Source organism: Hyaena hyaena, unplaced genomic scaffold (genome assembly GCF_003009895.1).
Source record: "Hyaena hyaena isolate Hyena2069 unplaced genomic scaffold, ASM300989v1 scaffold_89, whole genome shotgun sequence".
Taxonomy (NCBI): Eukaryota; Metazoa; Chordata; class Mammalia; order Carnivora; family Hyaenidae; genus Hyaena; species Hyaena hyaena.
Genome location: NW_024080719.1, coordinates 2,574,577 through 2,596,463, shown reverse-complemented (window position 1 = coordinate 2,596,463; position 21,887 = coordinate 2,574,577). Strand labels below are relative to the sequence as shown.

At 43.9% G+C, this 21,887-nt stretch overlaps 1 protein-coding gene across 1 annotated transcript in view; it reads left to right on the top strand.

Moving 5' to 3' along the window:
* The window catches only part of TMEM154 (transmembrane protein 154), a 41,911-nt gene extending 38,267 nt beyond the window's left edge, over positions 1-3,644 (top strand). Inside the window, exon 7 of the mRNA XM_039234329.1 lies at positions 1,232-3,644. Within this exon, the coding sequence (XP_039090260.1) occupies positions 1,232-1,247 (16 nt within the window). The 3' untranslated portion in view covers positions 1,248-3,644. The remainder of the gene's footprint in view (positions 1-1,231) is intronic.
* Positions 3,645-21,887: the final 18,243 nt, after the last annotated feature.

Sequence of the window (21,887 nt, the reverse complement as noted above, 5' to 3'; positions counted from 1 at the left end):
CCCAGTTTAAGAGTGGTTCAGGTTAACTTTAAATAAAGGTGTTGTTACATCTGCTCCTCAGGTAAAAACTTTCTTAGTTTTCCATTAGCTCTCCATAGTAAATAAATTTTGCTATAGAATTTGTACTTTTGTTCACATCTCCTCCTCCTCCTTTCCCACTAACTGTCCAGCCTTATCACATCTTCTTCCCCCGGTCTTCACAACACAAACACACAACCATACACATTACCTTTCCCCTCCCCTTTCATGGGTAGATCTATTTATCTGTCTACCCATTTGTCTACCAAATTGCTTCAAAATCTTTTTGGAAACACACGCTGGTTCCCTGAGCAGGAGAGCTCTGACGTACGAGTGAGAAGAATACAGTCTGTTGCAGACTCATGCCTGTGAGCTAGGGAGGTACAAGGTTCTGTTGATTATTATCATTCAGGCATTTCCTTGGACACAAAGGTCACTTCAAGTAAGGATGTTCTGGAATTTGAGTGATGGGATACAAGACTGAAAAAAAGAAGCAGGAGGAGAGGTAGGGTGGCCTGCTCTCTAGGAGACGGGGGTAAAGGTATGGTCTCACCGGGGAAAAGCTGCAGCACCAGATACGTGGCCAAGATAGCCAAGTTAGAAGCAAAAGCACAAATCAGCCAGCCAGCACAGTCACGTCCGAATACTATGTGCATAATTTATGTCTATTCACACCCCAAGATGCCTAACAATTGAGTTCTAAATGACACTGAGAAGGCACCTCCAGATCCTTTGTGGAAATGAACAAAATGAGTTTTTGAAAACCCGCCAGGACCGCAAACTCCTGAAAACAAACAATATGTGGAAATTTTTTTAAAAAGAAAAAAAAAAGGCAATTTGGCATCGATTCATAGAGAATGGGATTAGATTTAATTAAAGTGGGGGAAGGACCCCCAACTCCATCTGGTTCTCTCCACGTCAGCACTAGGGAGGGACGTTAGAGCAAGAGCTAGGGATTATTTCTTGGCTTTCATGGATTTCCTCCTCAGGGTTCAAATATAAAATCCAAACCAACCTTTGTCTCAGAAATTGCAAGCTGGACACTTGTTGGCTTCCTGACTGTTTATGTTCTCTTGAGTCACCTCCATAGTGGAGTGACCAGCTCTCAGTAGCTTCTTGGAAATACATTATTGTTCTTTTTCTTCTTCTTCTTCTTCTTCTTCTTCTTCTTCTTCTTCTTCTTCTTCTTCTTCTTCTTCTTTTTTTTTTACAGTGACAATGAATCCTGAAACTGAATGGTGCTAATGTTTTCGAAGAGGAGCAGCCCCAGAGGGAGCCTGCCGAGCCTGCCAACGGAGGATGAAGAGGATGCAAATTTAATTAATTTCAAATCAACACAGACACAAGAATCTTTTGCTGTTCCTTCCAACGCCCACTCTCCCCAACGATGCCATCACCTGTACCTGGAAGAATGCACGATTGAGAAGCACTAGCAAGAGGCTTGGCTGCCGTCCATGGTGGCCTCTGAGAGTGGAGAAGCCACGTGATGTGTTCCCCTCTCCTCAGTGCCCGTTCCCTCCTCTCCGCCAACCTCTAGCTGCCTGTACTCACTCCGTCCACACTCTAGGTCCTTGCTCCCTTTCTGTTTCATTCCTTGGAATTTAAATCAGGAAGCTGGTTTATGTATGGCCTCCTTCTGGGTCACCTTGTTACCTAATTAGCTTTGGATAATTTCCTCTGATTAGTCAAGTCCTCTGATAGGTCATCTGCATTCAGCAGGAACTTTCCTCAAGGCAAGTTACATCATGGAAAAGACAGCAAACAAAGCGTGTGTTTCACTGTATACATCATCCCGGGGGGGTTGGGAAGCATGTGTACCTGCCAAGAAGACAGAGTGAGAGAGTCCACCATCCTGAGGAGATGTTCTTTGGTGACTTGTGGACTGTGAGTTGGCCGGACAGACCCCTTGGGCACTTTTCGGAGGAAAAGGAATCTTCATTGAAAGAGCGAAATGATTTCCGTCTCGGCTAAAATCACCAGCTTGCTCACATTTGTCCAAAGCTCACTGTTGCTCTCACCACACCTCCTTTGTGTGTGGTGTGTGAATAGGACCTGTGCGCAGGGGGTCATCATCAACCCTCAAATATTTCTGAGATATTAATGGTCATTTGCAACAGACAGAATAGGAATAAGCAGATACCTGTGCCCGTGGCAGACGTCACTCACTGTACCTTACTGTCAGGCTGGCACAAGCCTTGTGTCCTCGTCGACACAGCTCTCCAGAAGACCACTATCAGTCCAGCAGAGGTGACATTCTACACGGTATTTGTTGACATTCTTGTACAGGAAGTAATGGTGCCAAATGCAGAAAGGCCTGCTTATCATTCCCATTCACGGAAAATCAATCTTCACTGAATCCTTAATTGTCTAATTCTGACCTTTAAAGCAATCTAGCAAATTGGGAGTCCTTCAGGTCTTCCGCAACACCTGATATTGTATTCCAGGAAAGAAAGAAAGAGTGAAAACTTTCTTCTACTCTCCACACATAAACTGAGGGGAGATGAGGGTCCCCAAACATTTGCTGCTGAATTTGGGGTCTGGTGTTTGAAAGGCTGCCTTAGTGCATAATGAAACTGTCTCTCTCCCTCTTCTCAGAATCCCTTTAACTGGTACTCACCTTCTGAACTATTCCCATAATTTTAAAGGCAGAGCTCCAAGCCAGGGAGATCTTTCCACACAATGAAAGAGAACTATCTGATTGTGTTTAACCACTGCTGTTACGCTATCCTGGGACTTTGTGGAGCCCTGGCAAAAGACACTCTTCGTGGTATATAATTTCAACAGATTTATCTGTCATGTCCTTGTTAGCACATCCTAATAAGGCATTTTTGTTTTCACTTCTGTTCTGCATATTCATATTCAGCTTGTGGTCCACAGTGACTCTCAGATATTTATGCCAAAATTGCCATTTTCTGAATTGTTGTTTCTCCTTATTTTGTTACTTTGTTTCTTCTCAACATTTTGACTTACAGAAGAGTCTTAGATTGCTTTTTTCTCTCTCTAGGTATCTAAGATTTTTGCTGAATACTTATGCCTGTAAACTTTATCCAAGTCTATCAAACAATGGACTTAGAAGTTCAGAGAATGGCAAGGGGTCTTGACATCTCATTTTGATTAAGCAATAGTTTATGATATGATAAAAATATTCTCATTCAGTATTTAAAATAATTTTAAGTTTCAGAAGAAGCAAGCCTCCGCAACATGTCATTGAATTTATGTCTGTAAAATGTCCTAACCTCTATAATTGCACAGTCTACAAGGCATTTTTTTAGAAGGTAGTTTATTCTAGCAAGGTATATGAACCAAAACAGTGAGGGGTCAATCCTAGCATCCTGCATCTTTTAATTACTGTTCAATCAATAGATATCATATATTTATGATCATTTCAATAATTGGTTTTAAACCCAAACTCAATATTTATGTTTCAGATTATTGTTAGCAAAAATCACATAATTTGCCCTAATTGGGTAGCCAATCAGAACAAAATATGACTTTAGAATATTTTAAAGATATGTAAGTTTCACTGCATTTTTTGTACATTTTAAGCAAACTAGGTTGACAATATTGCCTAGTTAAACTCCTCAGGAAACTTGTTTTAATAAACATACATGATTATGGATCTGTTACTCTTTTTTTTTAAGCGTATTTATTTATTTATTTATTTTGAGAGAGAGAGATTGAGAACCAAGCATGTGCGTGCATGCAAGTGGGGGAGGAGCAGAGAGAGGGAGGGAGAGGATCCCCAGGCCAACTCTGTGTGGGAAACCTGACTTGGGGCTCCATCTCAGGAACCATGAGATCATGACCTGAGCCGAATCAAGTCAGGTGCTTAACAGACAGGTACTAAACTGACTGAGCCACCCAGGTGCCTCTATCAATCTGTTGTCCCCCCCCCCCTTTTTAAGTTTATTTGTTTCATTTTGAGAGAGAAAGAGACTGAGTGAGTGAGGAGAGAGACAATCTCAAGCAGTCTCTGCACAGTCAGCACAGAGCCTGACGAGGGGATCAAATCCATGAAACCAGGAGATCATGACTTGAGCCAAGGAGTCAGACACTCAACCAACTTAGCCACCCAGGTGCCTCTGAGTCTGTTACTCTTAACTCAGTGATGTGACTCCTTTTTCTGGGAAGCTCATTGTCATCGAAAAACAGGCATACAGAATGGATCAAACTTCATATAGAGGACGCGACAAATGCCTCTAGCAACGTAAAATGTTTTAAAAAATGCTTTTGTCTATTTTTAAATTTTGACTGTTTAAACTATCAATTTGCACTGTCTCTGGAAGAAGGCCCCTATTATGAGTAAATATAAAAATAGACTTTAGTTTTAGTGTCTGTCAGAATTAATACAAATTCTGAAGGTAGTGGAGTGCTAAAACACAGTTTCATACTGGGAAGTCACTGCTGGTATCCTTACTGTGAGGAAAGCTTTGAATTTTATGCTGAATTAAATTTTCACATGCTACTTTTTCACAGTCAGAAGATACTCAGAATGAATCTTGGGGTCCTGTTTAGTATATACAGCAGACAGGCCAGAGTAGCTTTACTTACAGGTTATATTTCTTCAATCTTAAAATAACCAGAAGCATCACTGTATACTAGTGTGGAATGGAATTAGTCAAATTTGTTATTAATAATTGCATCATCCAAACAATGAATTGTCTAAATTACTTTGCTTGTTTGAGCAGCTCTTTGACATTGCCTTGGTACTGTCCTGTCTGGCACCGAAATTTTATTTTCCTTAGTCCTTTTGGGAGTAGCTATTTGTAGATACATGGTGGGGTTTCTTGGTTTATTTTGTTTTTTGCCCTGTTACCCTTTCTAAATAGCAATGTCCTATTTGTGAGATAGCAATTCATACAATTATATAAAATAAGACCTTTTAAAATCATTTCTAGAGGCACCTGGGTGGCTCAGTCGGTTAAACGTCTGATTTCAGCTCAGGTCATAGTCTCGCGGTTTGTGGGTTCGAGCCCCACATTGGGCTCTGTGCTGACAGCTCTGAGCCAGGAGCCGGTTTCAGATTCTGTGTCTCCCTCTCTCTCTGCTCCTCCCCTGTCCACGTTCTGTCTCTCTCGCTCAAAATTAAACAAACATTAAAAATAAAACAAAATCAATTCTATAGATACTCTAAGCTCTTTGAAATGATATCTTAAGAAGTTAAATTTCCAAGCCAAAGTACATTCAATAACATGAAGGCTTTCATTCCAGTGCCATACAAGTTTAGATATACAACACTGAACCACTGAAAACAACCAAAGGTGAATGGATGCTTTTTCCAGTTGGACTTCAGGTGTAGAGGGCTTGGGCAGTCATGTTTCACATCCCATCACATTATCATCACTGACCTTTGGTACTTTACACATAGTAATTGGGCCTTTTACAAAAAGCATGTTCTTCACATTTTCACTTCTTTGGTCTTCATGGAAAGAATGAAATGAACGATACTTAGAAACTGCAAATTATAAGCAACACTTTTTCCAGTATAAAGAAAGATCAGTGGAGAGTAATCACTGTATTACTCTGACTTCAGTGAAACCTCTGACATTATAAATAACATCAAGAACATGGGGAAACTCTGCATGTTTAATAAATGTTAGCCTTCAGAAAGATCAGAGGTTATAGTTTTCCAGCGAGTGAAAAAATAATCTGGTAGATCATTAATTTTGCATGTATGCATCTTGTTTTTAAAGTTAAGTGAAAATAATGTAAAAATACTATATTAGACTCTCATTTTTCAAGTAATATAAAGTAATTTCTCAGAAGGTCAGGAAGATAATCAGATGTTATATTTATCACTTGGCTTCAATGTAAAAATTCTGTCCTATAAGCCTCATGTAAGAAATGGTCCCATCACTATTGATTAGAACTGGTTTGTGAAACTACTAAGCTTTTAAGACTGATTACAGGTGTTGGGTTCTTTATCCTGCCCTGTATGCTGAGAATAATATATGTAATAATATTTTCCTTATTTATAGCTTATGGCTTCAGAAATGTCAGATATCCATTATATATGTATAAATTACACCCAGGTGTATGATTTTTTATAAAAAATAAATAAGTACATACACATTGGTGTACTAACGTGCTCATTCCGCAGTGTTAGATGGAAAAGCATTTCTGAATTTAACTAATAATAAAGCACTATAAGATAGCAGTAAAGAGTACCTTTGACATTAGTTTCTATGTATTTAATGTATATCAACACTGAAGATAAATTCTTATTTGAAAGTAAGGTATTTGCTTACTAAAATGTTGTTGACTAAGAGTAAAGGAGGGAATTATACATCTTTTTAAAGGAAATTTTAATTTGACTTGTGACTATGAAAATGAAGGATTGTTACCTTTTATAATTATCTCTTTTGATCCCTAAACTTCTTTTTTTTAATTTTTAATTTTTATTTTTTGAAAGAAAGGAAGAGAGAGAGAGACAGAAAGACAGAGTGTTAGCGGGCAAAGGGCAGAGAAAGAGGGAGACACAGAATCTGAAGCAGGCTCCAGGCTCTGAGCTGTTAGCATAGAACCCGAAGTGGAGCTCCAACTCACGAACTGTGAGGTCATGACCTGAGCTGAAGTCAGAGGCTTAACCGACTGAGCCACCCAGGTGCCCCAATCCATATACTTCTTTAAATAAATGAAGCAATACCAACTTTAAAAGTTTTTTTTTTTTTGAATTGAACCTGCTTTATACAACATTGTCTACCCTAAAAATTCATTGGATTTTCTGCATGCCTAAAAGATGTTATAACACATTCTGTTTTTTTTTCTTTACAAAATATTTTTAAATTGAGAAAGGAAATTTTAATCATCTGTAGAATATCATTTTAAAAGTATTTTTAGTAAAAACAGAAAAATATCTTAGGGGCGCCTGAGTGTCTCAGTCAGTTAAGCATCCAGCTCTTGGTTTCAATTTAGGTCATGATATCACTGTTCACAAGTTTGAACCGCAGGTTGGGCTCTGCACTGACAGTGCAGGGCCTGCTTGGGATTCTCTCCCCACCCTGCCTCTCTCCCTCCGGCCCTCCTCCTTGCTCATGCTTTCTCTCTCTCTCTCTAAAATGAAATTTTAAGAAAAATCTTAGAGGTAAAGCTTTCTCTTTTTCCTGATTTCTCACTTTTCTTCATGTCTTTAATTCTAATTTCATTTTCTACACCTTGACATTATAATAGTTAGAGCAAGGCTGACAGACACGTTCACAACACAGAGATAATATGAAGACATCATGAATAAGGATGCATCCCTGCACATCACAAAAACTAGTCAGTACCTTGACAAACAACGAGCAGAAAGGATTCTCCCCAAGGCCCCAACTAAAGTAAAACCTGGTCAATCACAGCATCGATACACCCCTAGAGTCTGCTGCAGAGTGTACATCCTTCCTGTATTAACCAAAGTGACTATGCGACTGAAGTGTTGGGGCGGATCAGCCCTGAGATGGCTTGGACCCAAAGAGCAGACAGCCCTACAGCATTAGAACAGGGATATGAAGAGAGCACAATGGTACTAACTAGCACTTACTGTGTGTAGCAGTTGGGAATTAAGTTCAGCTTCGAATACTAGACACACAAAATGAAAATTTTTTAAGCAGGATCTTTTTTGGTCACATGTGAGATAGTACAGAGGTAAGCTGGTATGGTAACTCCTTGGGCATCTGGGCCCTGGATTCCTTCGAACTCTCTCCCCCTCCATTAGGGCAGAGCTTCCATCCTCAGGGGCACCATACTATACACATGCCCCAGCTAGGTGTCCACAAGAAGGAGAGAAAGGGAAAGAGCACAGGGGCAAGTCCCTTTAAAGAGCTTTCCTGCCAGCCTGTTGAAACAACTTGGCCTACATCTCGTTAGCCAACCTGTCTGCAAGGCAGTGGGGAACTGTAAGGTTGGCACAGGTAAGGTCTCCAGGGTTGGTACACTATCACACCCAACAATGAGAGTCTGCTTCTCAAAGCAGTGAAAGAATTTTGGGTATCGGATGAGGTAGCAATCCTGGCCATAAGGTGCTAAGTGCTATATCATCTCATTTTAATCATCAAAATAAATTTTTAAAAAATGTTTACTTACACACACACACACACACACACACACACACGCATGCGAGTGCGGAGAGGCAGAGAGAGAGGAAGAGAGAATCCCAGGCAGGCTCCACATTGTCAGTGCAGAGTCCGATGTGGGCTCTATCTCAGGAACTGTGAGGTCATGACCTGAGCCGAAATCAAGAATCAGATGCTTAACCAACTGAACCACCCAGGCGCCTCTCACAATACCCTTTAACGATAAGATTAGAGAACTTGTGAATTTGTCCCATGTCTTCCCAATTCCAAAGCACACTAAACTGCTACACTAAACTGCCTTCCCAGTATAAGCAATAGGAGAATGTTTAAGAAGGTGTCAATCATTGTCAAGGAGACCTGAAGGTGGGCACAGTCAGGCAAGAAGTAACAGAGGCTTCAGAAGGGCAGAGAAGGAAGGACCTCGGACCAGTAGAAATGGTATATCATGATTAGAAAAAAACAAAACAAAACAAAACTAGGGTTTGGAAGAGGGGTGATAAGGTAAAAACAAGCAAACAAACAATGAAACCTAGTTTCCGGCCTAGGTTCCAGTAAGGATTTGGTCACTGAGATAAAAATAAAATCCCACTTACTGGAGCTGAAGTCACTATGATAGTGGTTGTCCTCTTTATGGTTACAATCAAAGGCAAACCCAGAGAGTCTCGGACACAGGGGTTCTGTGCTAGCACATGGAAGAATTTTGAGTTGCTTGAAAAATCATGTCTTCTACAACCACAGTCATTGTGGGCTTCAGAACAGCCAAGCCTGACATGTACCGAGGACTTGTGCAGAAGAGGAGAAGCAGCATTGTTTAAGATTCAGCCTGAGCTCAAGAGTCCCACCTCTGGAAGCATCGATACTTTCCAAGAGAGAAAATCTGATTGAATTGGTATTTTGGCCATGTGTTGCTGCCTAACAAACTACCTTAAAGCTTAGTAGCTTAAAGCAAGGACAAAACAACAACAACAAAAAATAAAACAAATGAACCTAGTAGCTTAAAACCAGCAACAATCATCTATTTTGCTCATGAGTCTGCAATTTGTAGGGGGGGAGTTCATTGGGAATAGCTTATCTCTGCCCAGCATCAGCTGGGCAACTGAACTGGGTCTGGGGGGTCTGCTTTCAGGTGGCTCACTTACATGGCTGGCAAGGTGGTACCCGGCTGTTTGATTGGAACACAGCCAGGTGTGCAGGCCAGAGGCCTTGGTTCCTACTGCACGGGCTTCTCCATGGCTGCCACACAGCATGGTAGCTGGTTTTGAGACCAATATCCCAAGAGAACAAGGTGGAAGTACATGGCATTTTTATAAGCTAGACTCAGAAGACACATATTATTGCCTCTGCCATACTCTGCCATTTGAAGCAGTCACAAAGTTCAAGGGAGAGAGGACATAAATGCCACCATTCAACGGGAGCAGTGTCAAGAGCACGTGGGATAGGCGATATGTTATAGGCATTTTGGAAAACACAATCTGCCAAAATTTGCATGGCCCCATGCAATACAGAAGAAATATAACAGGCAGTCTCACATGAAGTGTCCCTAGGAATATTTTATTTCCCTTGAGTCCAATGCCTGATGGCTATCTTTGGCTTGGACATAGATCTCTGGTCAAATAATTTTGGGTAGGCTTCACCAGCTACATGAGGCATGACACGTAACCTAGAAGAGCCTGTGGGTGGGTCGGACACATAGAAACTTATGACTATTCTTAGTACATAAAGTTATAATGGGGCCAGATTAGATTGTGAGCACCTTGAAGATGGGGATTGAACAATGTCAGGCATCTCTGTATCCTGAACAGTGAGTGCATGGCACTAGTAAATGCTCAATAATCATGGAAAAACCAATCACCTACTGAGCCGAGTCACTGTACTACTCTTACTCGACTACCAAATCAGTTTTGATCATCGGTGAAAACAGGGCCCAAGTAGAGAATTGCTTACTGCCCATTACCATTTTCTACCCAAGTTTCTAGTTTGTGTTTCTCTCACCGTCTAACTAACAGATTCTGATATTATTTTTTAATCTTTATTTGACATTATCCTTTCGTGTGTGCTTTTTATTTCCAGTTATTTTAAATCCAATCTGGAAGGTGGTAGAGAAGAATCAAAATGGAAACGACAAGCAAGTAGAGGCGGAGGAGAAAAGGTGGCCCCCGTTTAGAGGGGAAGGAATACAAGGAGAGGGAACGGAGGTCACTGAAACCCTCTCAAGATGCTCTTTTGGCTCAGCTCTGGGCTCCTCTTCTTTGCTGTCTAGAATGCCCGTGGGGAAAAGAAATACAAGTTGCATTAATGAAAAGAGTAAATGATCTGTTTTAGGTAATGATACAAGCAAGATGTGGATTGTTTCTTCCTTCTTCCCTGGATACGAAGACAGATGAACAAAATAAGAGGGGCCGTAAATTTTCCTTGAAACATTTCCCATTTCCCAGATGAAGCCAACCAAGCCGCCTAATGGGGCAAGATAGTAGACTAGGGAACCCATTTATTTCTCATCTCCACGAATCTGTAAAGAGGTTCCTCTATCTTGTTACATGCGGTGACTAATGACTTTTTACCTCATGTGAATGTGACTTCCTGTCTGTAAGCCAGATGGGCCTTTCTGTTCCGTTCCAGATGGACCTCCATCCTTCCTCTTTGCTTATACTCCCCAGCCCTCTGCCTTCAGGGACCTGGTAGGGATAGATATATCTGGGGAGGCAGCCAAATGAATTAATGTCAAGATTTGTGTTCTGAGTGGGGCTGAAGTACAAACAAGGGGAACACAGGGAGTTGAAGCAGGCGGCGGGGAAAATGTGAGGAAAAGTTCCTGGAGACCGTTCTGGCTCAACAGGTGAAACCAAGATTAGTTGTGAAAAACAAAGGGGCAGGATAGGAATCACAATCTGGGACACAAGTCTGGAGCAGGAGTTAGACAGAAGCAGACTAGAAAGGGCTGGGAGCGAGGTGGAGCCTGGGCGACTTCCACAGTGGAGCTGAGCTATCCAGAGTCTGCCTTCATTGGCCACTGGATGCACAGGGAGTGGTGGTCTGCCTGGCTTAATGGCGGAGGGCAGAAAGGACACGAGATAGCACTACCTTCTCTATGATGGGGTCAGCCCTCCTCCCCATCAAGTTGAGGAACCCAGTTCTAGAGAAGTGGCATGAATAACAAGGCTAGGCTAGGATTCATGCTCCCACAGTATTGGGACACATCCCCTGGACCCCGATCAGAGCTGTGAGAGTGGTGGCATCTAGCTGGATTGTCTGAGAAGGAGCACGCCACCTACAACTCTGGTCAGATCCAGAGCAGGCCACACGAGGGGCCTGCAGGGCAAGGCCTGACACTTTCTTTCGAATACATTTTTTTTTAATATTTTTATTTATTTCTAGGAGAGAGAGAGAGAGACAGCGTGAGCAGGGGAGGGTCAGAGAGAGGGAGACACAGACTCTGAAATAGGCTCCAGGTTCCGAGCTGGCAGTCGGCACAGAGCCCGACGCGGGGCTCGAACCCACGAACCGCGAGATCATGACCTGAGCGAAAGTCGGACGCTTAACCGACTAAGCCACCCAGGCGCCCCTCGAATACATTTTTAAAATTTATCCTAAATAAAGCACCCCCTAATTTTTTTCTCCTTACATGTAACATAGGTGTGTTTGTTTAAACAAGACTCTTAATGCCATGAGAAATTTTCCAACTCAAAATACCTCAGACTGAAAGAAACGTGTAGGCTCAGGTGACCAAATTGGGCAAAGGCAGGAAGTCGCTGCTCTCAGAGACAACCAGAAGCAGATTCAGCTCCAGTGAGGAACAGCCAGACCAGGGACTCAAATCTGATGGATTCATCAACAGCTTTGTCTTCCCTTCATTGTCTGAAGCAACTTTCTCCGTGGGGCTAGAGCTATTGCAGCTAGTAGCTCCAGGGAGCTCATCTTTCCATCTTTACCACCAGAGCAGAAGGGAATCTCTTTCTCTCACCCAGTGAAGAGAAGTCCCCCAGGGGCGCCCCGGTGGCTTAGTCGGTTAAGCGTCCGACTTTCGCTTAGGTCATGATCTCGCTGTTCGTGGGTTCGAGCCCCGCGTCGGGCTCTGTGCTGACTGCCAGCTCAGAGCCTGGAGCCCGTTTCAGTCTGTGACTCCCTCTCTCTCTGACCCTCCCCTGCGCACACTGTCTCTCTCTCTCTCTCTCTCCTAGAAATAAATAAAAATATTAAAAAAAAAAAAAAAGAAAAGAAAAGAAAGAAAAGTCCCCCAGAAGGAATTAGATTAGACTGAGTTTTATGCCTCACCCTGTGAAAATGGTATTGGGACTGACTGGGGTTGACATGCCCCCCTACTACCACAGGCTGGTGTGTGTGTGTGGGGGCGGGGGGCTACACATTGGTTGGTTGGTTGGTTGTGGGGAAGAGGATTCACGAGGAAGCAGTTTCTAAAGGGGATCGGAGTGCCGTGACCACACGCAGGGTGCTTGGGACCAGCCAAGCACACAGATATCCACCTACACATGTTCTTCTTTTCTGTTCCACGCTCGCATTCCACATTCCGCATTCAGAGCCACAACCCCAGAGTGGGCCAGGTTCTCAGGAAGGTGGATCCACTGATGCTTTTCATGGCCTCTTTGCACATTTTTAATATTTACTAAACGTTCTACATTTAGATCCATAAATTTGTATCACCTTTGTCATTTATGTGACAAAAAATAGAGTGGGTAAGTTTTCATTAACAGAGGCAGAAGTATTAAGAACTCAGGTAGGAAAATCCAATATTCTGACAGCATAGGAATGTCTTTTGGAAGTCAGTTACAAAGCTGCTTGAATATATGTAGGTGTAGATGACCAGGGCCACTTTTTGCGGAAAAAAAAAAAAAAAAGAAAGAAAGAAAGGTTTTTTTGGGAGGGTTGGGAAGAAGCCCTCAAAGCCTTGCCAGGGTGGGATGTACAGTTTTTCTTCTGTGTGCATTCCTGTACCCTGGGCCGATCGGGAACGCACTTTGCCCATTTCTCTTCAGGGACAATGGGGGAATCAGGGCAGTTTTTGAAACTCTGCCTTTACCGTATGGGTCATGTCACCATTTTAGGACAGGAGCAGAAGGTATTAAAGCAGTTGTCAAGGTCTTGAGAAGCTGAATGAGAACAAGCCAGAATTAGAAAGATTTTCTCTCTCCCTAATGCATAACGTCTAATCACTTGGGTTCTTTTCATTTTTATTTTTTTACTGTAGGGATCTTTAAATATTAAAGAATATTTTGAATAAAGAGCAAAAATATCCTCCATTTAAAATCCTCTCCCTGTATACTTCTGTAGTTGTTACAGTTTCTCCAGTTAATATGTATACATTTTACACAGTAAAAAAAAAAAAAAAAAAAAGCGTTGAGGATAAAGTCCAGTTAAAATCCACCCCCCACCGCCAAGAAAATCGTTCGTAATTCCACCAGCCTAGCAAGACAATTTCTGTTCTCAGGAGTGATGTGGTGTCTCCAGCAACTCTTTCGAAGAAAGGGAATGCGAGGAGGCTGAGAGGGAACCATGTTAGGGTCACGCAGGGCCACTGCCTCAAGCCCCAGAGAGCATGCTGTTCTGAAGAGAGCAGCTGCTATGGTGGGTTTAGAGGGCTCCATGGGAGAGGGAGCCAGTTAGAAATCCTGGAGAGAGAAAAAACACTAGAAGCCTTCCCTGAAGATACCACTGGGATCCATTCATTTCGGCAAACATTTCTTGAGAGCCTACTGTGTGTCCGGTAATAAAGATACAAAGGAGAGGTGAGATAGCGTGGGAAAGCCCATAGCCTCTGGAGCCAGACTGGCTGGGTGTAAGTGCTGGCTCCATGGTTCTGGAAAGGTTACCAAACCTCTCTGCGCCCTACTTGCCTCATAAGACTGTTTTGAGAAACCATATGAGTGGATCCATGTGAACACCCTGAACAGTGAGTGTCCAGTGTGTGGTATAGATGGCATAGTGCTGGCCATCACTCTTGCTGTCTCTGCCCTTATGGAGATCTCAGCCCAGAGGCCGAAATGGCACAAACTGAAAGTCTGTGGAACAAGACGAAGGGCCTGCCAGGCTCATTTTGTCAAGAGGCAGAGCTGTTGGGAGGTTCCCCTGCGAAACAGCCTGTAGGAAATCACGCTGCTCAGCAGTCTGGCCCCAGGCACCATTTTGTAGGTCATTGGATCACAGAAGGCACTGTCACCTAGTGCCTGGGAATGACAGCATGACAATGAAGACTTTTATTGAGTACTCACTCTGTGACCTACTTTTCGACATATTCCACATGAACTAACTCACTCAACTCCCCAAGTAAGTATATTATCACCCCCATTTTACAGAGAGGTGAGGTAGCTTGCTCATGGCACACAGGTAGTGTGTGGTAGAGCTGGGATTTGAACCCAGCTGGTCTGTTTCTAAAAGCAGTCTGCGTGTTACCAGGCTCACCATGCAGATGTGCCATTTTCATTGACTCCGAAGGAATTATGTGAAAGGTGACCCCAAAGGGCATTCATCCACATATTTGAGTATAATTCATTTGTTCCTCCAGTTGACATTTGCTGAGCCCCTTGCACTAAGTAGGGCACAGTGGGATCTACTGGGTGCAGAAAAGAAGCAGGCAGTATCATCAAGCTGTTTTGGGAGATAAGGCTTGTGCCCAAATGCATAGTGACAAGATCCTAGGGAGGAGCAGATATACAGGGCTCAGAGACACAGAGGAGGAAAGATGACTCGGTTGGGGACAGCAGGCAAAATCTGAGGGAGAAAGTTGAGGTGGAGCAAGGTCTTAAAGGATAGAGGGTTGTGACAAATGGTCATTCAAGAACATGGCATTCCAGTCCCTAGGGAAAAGCACAAGGAAAGGCACGAAGTCGGGGAGCGCAGGACAGCACAGTGTGGCTGCGGCACGCAGGGCGTGTGAGGGAGAGGGGCACGTGAGGAAGCAGGCACCGGGAAGCTGGGGCCTTGAACTCTCTCTGGCTTAGGAAGTTGGATTTGATTCCGCAGGAATGAGGGGCTCTTGAAGGCTTTTGGGAACAAGAGCAAAATGCTCTGCACTGGTACTTGGAAGAACGGAAGAATGATCCTCATGTGTGGAGGTGAGTTTCATGGAGAGAAGCAAGTATTGGGAATGGGTGGCAGCGGAAGGAATTAAGGAAAGAGGAGAAAAGAAATGAGAGGATACAGCTAATATGACCAGGTCACTGCCCACCCTCCCTCAGCCATTTAAAAGCCTTCAAACGCCTTCCCTTTGTTTTTCAAATGAAGCTCAAAGTCCTCCATACTTGTCCAAACACCACCTTTGCCTCTTGGCTCCCTCATGACTCCTAGTGCCCTAGCCAACAGCCTTCTTTTAACCTCTGGAGTATACCCTGTCCCTTCCTTCCTCAGACTTCCTCACATGCTCTTTCCTCTGCCTGAAATGTACTTCTGCCACCCTATACCTCTCCCTACTCAAATTAGGTCCACCCATCCTTCAGTCTCCAGCCTAGTCAAAGCCTTCCCTGGCCCCCACTTATGTTCTCGGTGCCTTTTCTTTGTAGCATATGCTGCCATTGCAATTTCACATTTGTTTGCGTGATTGTACAACTAATGCCTGTCTTGGTTATAAGCTTCAGGAGAACAGATAAATCCCTGCCCTTGATAGCAGGCATCATGAGAACCAATAAATGTCTGTTTGCCTCACTCTTGTGTTCTCAGCACCAAGCGTCTCTTGACGCTTGAGTATGTCCTCAAAATGTTAGATCAATGAATGGAGCATCTCCAGGATTTGGCAACTGACTGAATAAGGTGAATTAAAACTAACACTAGGCCTTGAACGCCAGGGGCAGGAAACGTGGTGTTGCCATTTGCTGCACCAGGGAACGCAAGAGAAAGCAGTTTTTTTAAGGTTATGTTTTTCAGATTATGAATCTAGCATTGTACACATTGATTTGGTGGTGCCAGCGGGTCATCAATTTGTCCAGCAGGCTGCAGCAAATTTAACACTACAATTGAAGAGAAATATAGCTAGAGAAAGAAAGAGTGATAAGTTTGTGGACATATTAGTGAGAATCAGTTGCCTGCATGTAGCAGAAAATCCAAAAGAAGAGATTATTGTTGTCTCACCTAAAAGAAATTTGGAGGTAGGGCGCCCAGGGCTGGAATGATGGCTCCACGGTCATTGGAGACCATGGTCTTAACTTTCTATGCTGCTGTTCTTAGCATGTAGATTGTATTCTCAAAGCTGCCTTTGGCTCCAAATGGCCACTGGAGCTCTGGCCATCAAGTTTGTCTTTCTGGCAGGAAGGAAAAAGTGGGCAGGTGAGATGCGCTCCTCTGAAAGCCCGATCCAACTTACATCTCATTGGCCGAAAACCCTAGAAAAGCGGTGCATCTGGCTTTAGAAAATGTAGTCCTTTTGATGGGTGTATTGCTACCTTGAAGAAAGTCAAGGGTTCTACTAAGAATAGTGTCTATCGGATGGGCAATGGCTGATTCCACCACAAGAAGCCACACCTAGATGAGATAGTTGAGGTCATGAGAGAAATGTGCAGTTTCATAAATGTTTCCCCACCTGAGAGGAGTGAGCATCCAGTTATAGGTACATGGAATTTTAGAGGAGAAAGGAATACAATCCCTGCTTTGCTGATGAAGAGACTTGACCCATAGAAACAAAGAGGTTTGGCTGACTTCACACTGCAAGTGGGGGGCGGAGCTGAGGTGAGAACCAGATTCCTTGGATGAAGTGATAGAACAGAATGTGGGGAAGGTTTGGAGCAGCTCCAGATGAACATGCCTGCATAAAGGCTCGCTTCATGCAACGCTGCAGTGATTCGAAGGAGAGGCTGGCATGGAACAGTCGTGGGTTTGAATCCCAGCTGTGTGACCTTGAGCAAGTTACCCAGTTTCTCTGAGCCTCAGCTCCTCAACTACGTAATGGGGGTGATGATGGTCCAGAGCAAGCACTTTATTACTTAGTCATTCTTTTCATTATTATTAGAAAGAAATGTTTTTAGAATAACTGAATCGGTGAACAAACAAAACCTGAGTGAATGAAATTACAACAGACAGCTATCCACCTTAGATGCCTTTACTGTTTGTTTGCTGAGAGATTTAAAGTTGGATAGGCGGTGTCTTACACACTCTAGCATTAGAGTCTATCACTAGAGCTTTCCGCATTGGCCCTACTAAGAGTCTGTGCCTCCTTGGGCTCATGGTGGCCTGCCTGTCAACCACACCATTCTCCTCTGTGACCCTCCCACCCCTGCGAAGCACACCAATTCTGTAACAGATTAACTAGACACAGACTTCCTCCACGTCTTGATTTCAGTTTCCCTTTCCCACCCTCACACACCCGTCTCACTATTTCACCTTCTCCCCGCCCTCCTCTCCCATTCATCAGGCAGCATATTTTGTGTGTTTATGCAAGACTGAGCTTAGTGCTGTGGGACATTCCAAAGGAGACAATAGTCATAGACTCTGGCCTTGAATTATTTTCAATATGATGACAAATGCATGAGCCATAATGACATTTTTTAAGACATTGTTACTTTGAGGTAAGGTACGTGTATCCGTACTGTAGCTACACTGTTCCCACCTTCCCCCTTTGTTGCTGACGTTTCTCCAACTCTGTCATTATCTACTCTTTGCTAATTTACATAGTTTTGTGTTATTAATTCTTGTGGAATTTTAAAGGCTAGAGGAAATAATCTATGGCCTCTTCTTTCCTATCTTAAAAAAAATTTCATCAATTACATATTAATGCTCAAGGTAAAAATAGCATTAAATTACCAAATGAAACATGCAAAATTTGTAAACACTACTTGAGATCCTCGTTAAAATTGATTTATTTTCTTTGGACATTTATTGGGTTCCAGTTTTATTTGGAAATGCAGAATTTATGTCTGTTGTAAATTATGGCAAGAATCCCATATTGCTGTGGCCAGAACTATATGCCAGCAGGAGAGGAAACCTAACTCACTGCTTGCCTGTCTGGGAAGGTTTCACATCCAGAGAGCCCAAGCCCTGTCTGTAGTCAGAACACTCCTGTATTCCCTCGCCTACAGGGTTCTGCTTCTACCACTAACTAGCTGAGTGACTTTGGGAAAGATGCTTCTTTTCCCTGGCCTCAGTTTCCCCATCTGCAAAACAAAGCAGCTAGATCATCTACAAGTCAACAGGTGTCACACCAAAGTATGCACGCAAACCATCTATCTGAGCAGCTTAAAAATTCCCTTGGGGCGCCTGGGTGGCTCAGGCGGTTAAGCGTCCGACGTCGGCTCAGGGCATGATCTCGCGGTTCGTGGGTTCGAGCCCCACGTCAGGTTCTCTGCTGGCAGCTCAGAGCCTGGAGCCTGTTTCGGAATCTGTGTCTCCCTCTCTCTCTGACCCTTCCCCACTCATGCTCTGTCCTTCTCTGTCTCAACAATAAATAAACTGTAAAAAAAAATTTTTTTTAAATAAAAAAAATATTCGAAGTCTTGAGTTACAATGACAAAGGGGGTTTGGCCCAAGAACCAGCTGTCTTTTTTTTTAATTTTTAAAAATGTTTATTTATTTTTCCAGCTTTACTTAAAGCTAGCCAGCCAGAGAGCAAGCCGGGCAGGGACAGAGAGAGAGGGAGACACAATCCAAAGCAGGCTCCAGGCTCTGAGCTGTCAGCACAGAGCCCAATGAGCCGATGCGGGGCTCAAACTCGTGAACAGTGAGATCATGACCTGAGCTGAAGTCGGACGCTTAATCTACTGAGCCACCCAGGTACCCGGGAACTAGCTGTCTTAATGAGCATGTCAGGTCATTCTGAAGCGGAGGATCCATAGATCACACAGAAATTTTCCAAGAGCTCTTATTCAGCCTCAGTGTGCTGCATCTTCCTCTGAAACATACTGCAAATAAACTCTCAAAGAAGATGGAGATGGAGAAGGAGAAAGAGGAAGAAAAAGAATAAGCAAGCACCCTATCATCCCTAAAAGCAAACGTTTGAAGGACCAGCACCGTGGCTTCCAGGGCTGAGCTGTTTGCACTGGCCTCTCTCTGCCCTGAGTTCCGGAGCACTTGCATCTCAACACACACTGGGGAAGCTTGATCAGACGCTGCCTTTTCCATTAGCTTACTGTTCCCTCTGAATGAATGTCTCATCTGTTTCAAAGCATAAGACCTCCGGCAGTGAGGTCTGCTTTGACTTCCTGGGCCTTTTTAGCAGCCCCTGCACAGTGCCAAGTGAGACCCGCAAGACTCGATGAGATACCGATACAAGTGAAGCATGACTAGCTCTGAGTCCTGCAAGGCGAGGTCTTCTCAGTTTTCCAACTGCGTGGGAAAACTCACATGTGGTTCTGTCAGCACCCACATACAGTACTTTCCCAGGCCAGCTCCCTTCATTATGGATCTGAGAGGGAGAGGCTTAATTTCCCCTGATGAGCCCTTCCTATTGCTAGTTTAAGGTGATGGGTACAAGTGGGCATTTTTTTGGCATTTAAATTAGGGACTGCTTAGTACAGGAAGTTGAAATACCCACAAGAGGGCTAAAACTTACCTTGCGCTGGGCAACATTCTCAGTACTTTACTCGTACTAACTCACCTAAATCTCTTAACACACCTGTGAGGGAGTTATTATGACTGTATTCAATTTCCAGAAATGGAAGCACAAAGAGGCTAATTAAATAGCTTGCTAAGGGTCACCATCTCGCAAGCAGGAGACCCAGGATCCCAGACTCTGCAGCGGAAGTTCCAGGCCACTTGGCTCTACTGTCTCTCTTATGTCTTAGGGAGTCTCAGCTCTCCCTCAGCTGTGGCCTATGACCCCAAAGTGCTCCTTAGCCTTCCTTTCCCAAGTTTCCCATTTGCATCTTTGTTCCACAGGAGGACTGTGTGGAGAGAGGCCAAACAAAGAGGGATACTGCTCCTGGGATAATGGAGGACTGCCTCGAGGCCTTCCTTCACAGTAAACATTCAGAAAGCTGGGGAAAGCAGATAGCTTGGTAGGCAGAGAAAATCCTGGAGCTGCTCTGCAGCGATGATCAGACCCTTTGGGGCCCTGCCGTAAACATACCTGCAATTGCAAGAGAGAAGCTTCAGTAGCTATAAGCCCCTCTCCTCCACGCTCCAATGACTTTCAAGGCAAAGGTCTAGTGCATTTTCCTTTGAGGGCTGTACATTTCGCCCCCCAACAAGTAAGTATGCTCCTCTTGTTCTTCAGGTGATTAGATAGAAAGATAAAATGCCTTGCACATCTACAGTTTCCTCCTGCAGGAAGTGAGCGGATGGGAGAATTTCACCGTAGTGATGAGTCACCACCTGGATTTGAAACAAACACACCTATGAAGAGACGCAGGGTGTAGACTCAGTAAATAACCAGCCGACTGGCACTTCTGAAACCAATTGCTGCCACGGATTCGTTTTCCTAACTTTTTTCTCTGTATTTTTCACTGCTGTGGAGCCATCCTAGGCAGCAGCCTGTTCCTTCTCTCCATTAAGATTCAGAGCTATCCCTCTCCCTCTACCTTCAGAGTCCTGGGAGCCAGGCTCAGCAACAAAGGGGAGAAATGAGGGCAGGGCTAAAGAGGAACATATAAAAAATAAATGAGCCATTCATAAAAATGAATATTATTACCAAAAGGAGCCTTCTGCCAACATCTCCATGTATATATTAACTCAGCTGCTGGGCTTCGTAACAACACGGAATTAAGCCAATGCATCATCTTTTTAGTAGTTGCTCAGTTGATCTACTATTAACTTTAAACAACCAATTGTGGACTGAGCACTTCACCGTGCGGTAATGATGATGAGCCTTTGCCCGGTACAATTTTTTATAACATAAGCTGGAAAATTGGTAAAATAAATTCAGCGGTGCTTAGTACACTCCCATAGCCCTTCAAAACCAGACATTCAGGTACGGGAGGGAAACTGCTCAACTCAACCAGCTTTGTGAAGTCATTTGCACAAATTCTAAAAACCGCCTTTATTTTTCTCCAGCCTAGCATATCTTTCCCTGAAAATCCAAAATGCCAAGATGTTGGGCTTTTTGCTGTCTACATGAGCGATTGCAGATGGCTTCCTTTTCTTCACACCGAAAGACATGCATATTGGATGCCTGTCTTTTCCTCTGAGGCCTGCGCGTCGGTCTAGGTGACAGTATGAAAGGAGCCGGCAAAGAGCCTGTGTTGACAGCACGGTCCCGGAGACAGACAGAGCACCTGTTTCTTGTGTCTTGCTCTGCATTTTGCTGGGTCGCCCCGGGCTTTTTGTTCTTTGCTTCTCAAGGTTGGTGTTGTGATCTGGTCCCTGGCCGTAGGTTGTGGCTCTGAGGAAGAGTGATTGATTTCCACACGTGGCTTGTGGAATCTGTGCTGTTCCTTTGCAGCCACACCTTGTAAATCTCTCCTGGCTACAAGCTGCTGTCTGTCCCCTGCGGTTCCGAGAACAATCCGCAGCAAACACTGACTGGAAGGGCCATTATGGTCGTTGATGTTCTCACCATCTGGAATGGTTACAGTTGTCAGGATCTGAGATGACTCAGTGTGCTGAGGAATCATTTCTCTAATGGCAGCACTAATCAGGAGGGATGAAGCCGTTGCTAAGTGCCGCTGCATGTAGAAAATACCACGCCAGATGAAAAGGCAGGGCCGGTGATTTGCTTTCGCTCATTTGAAAATAAAGTGGCTTGGAATGTCATCCTTGGTTCTGTCTAGTGACAGGCCATCTTTCATGTCAGGCACTGGCATCTCAGGCCAGCCTTCAGGAGCATTGGCTGTTTCTCTGGGCAAAAGACCCGCGCTGTGCTCTCTGTCCTTCCTCTCTCTGTGCCCCGAGGAGACCAGGCAATTCTCTGATGGAGGTTTAGCAGTTTGGTGTAGAAAGGGCAGCACA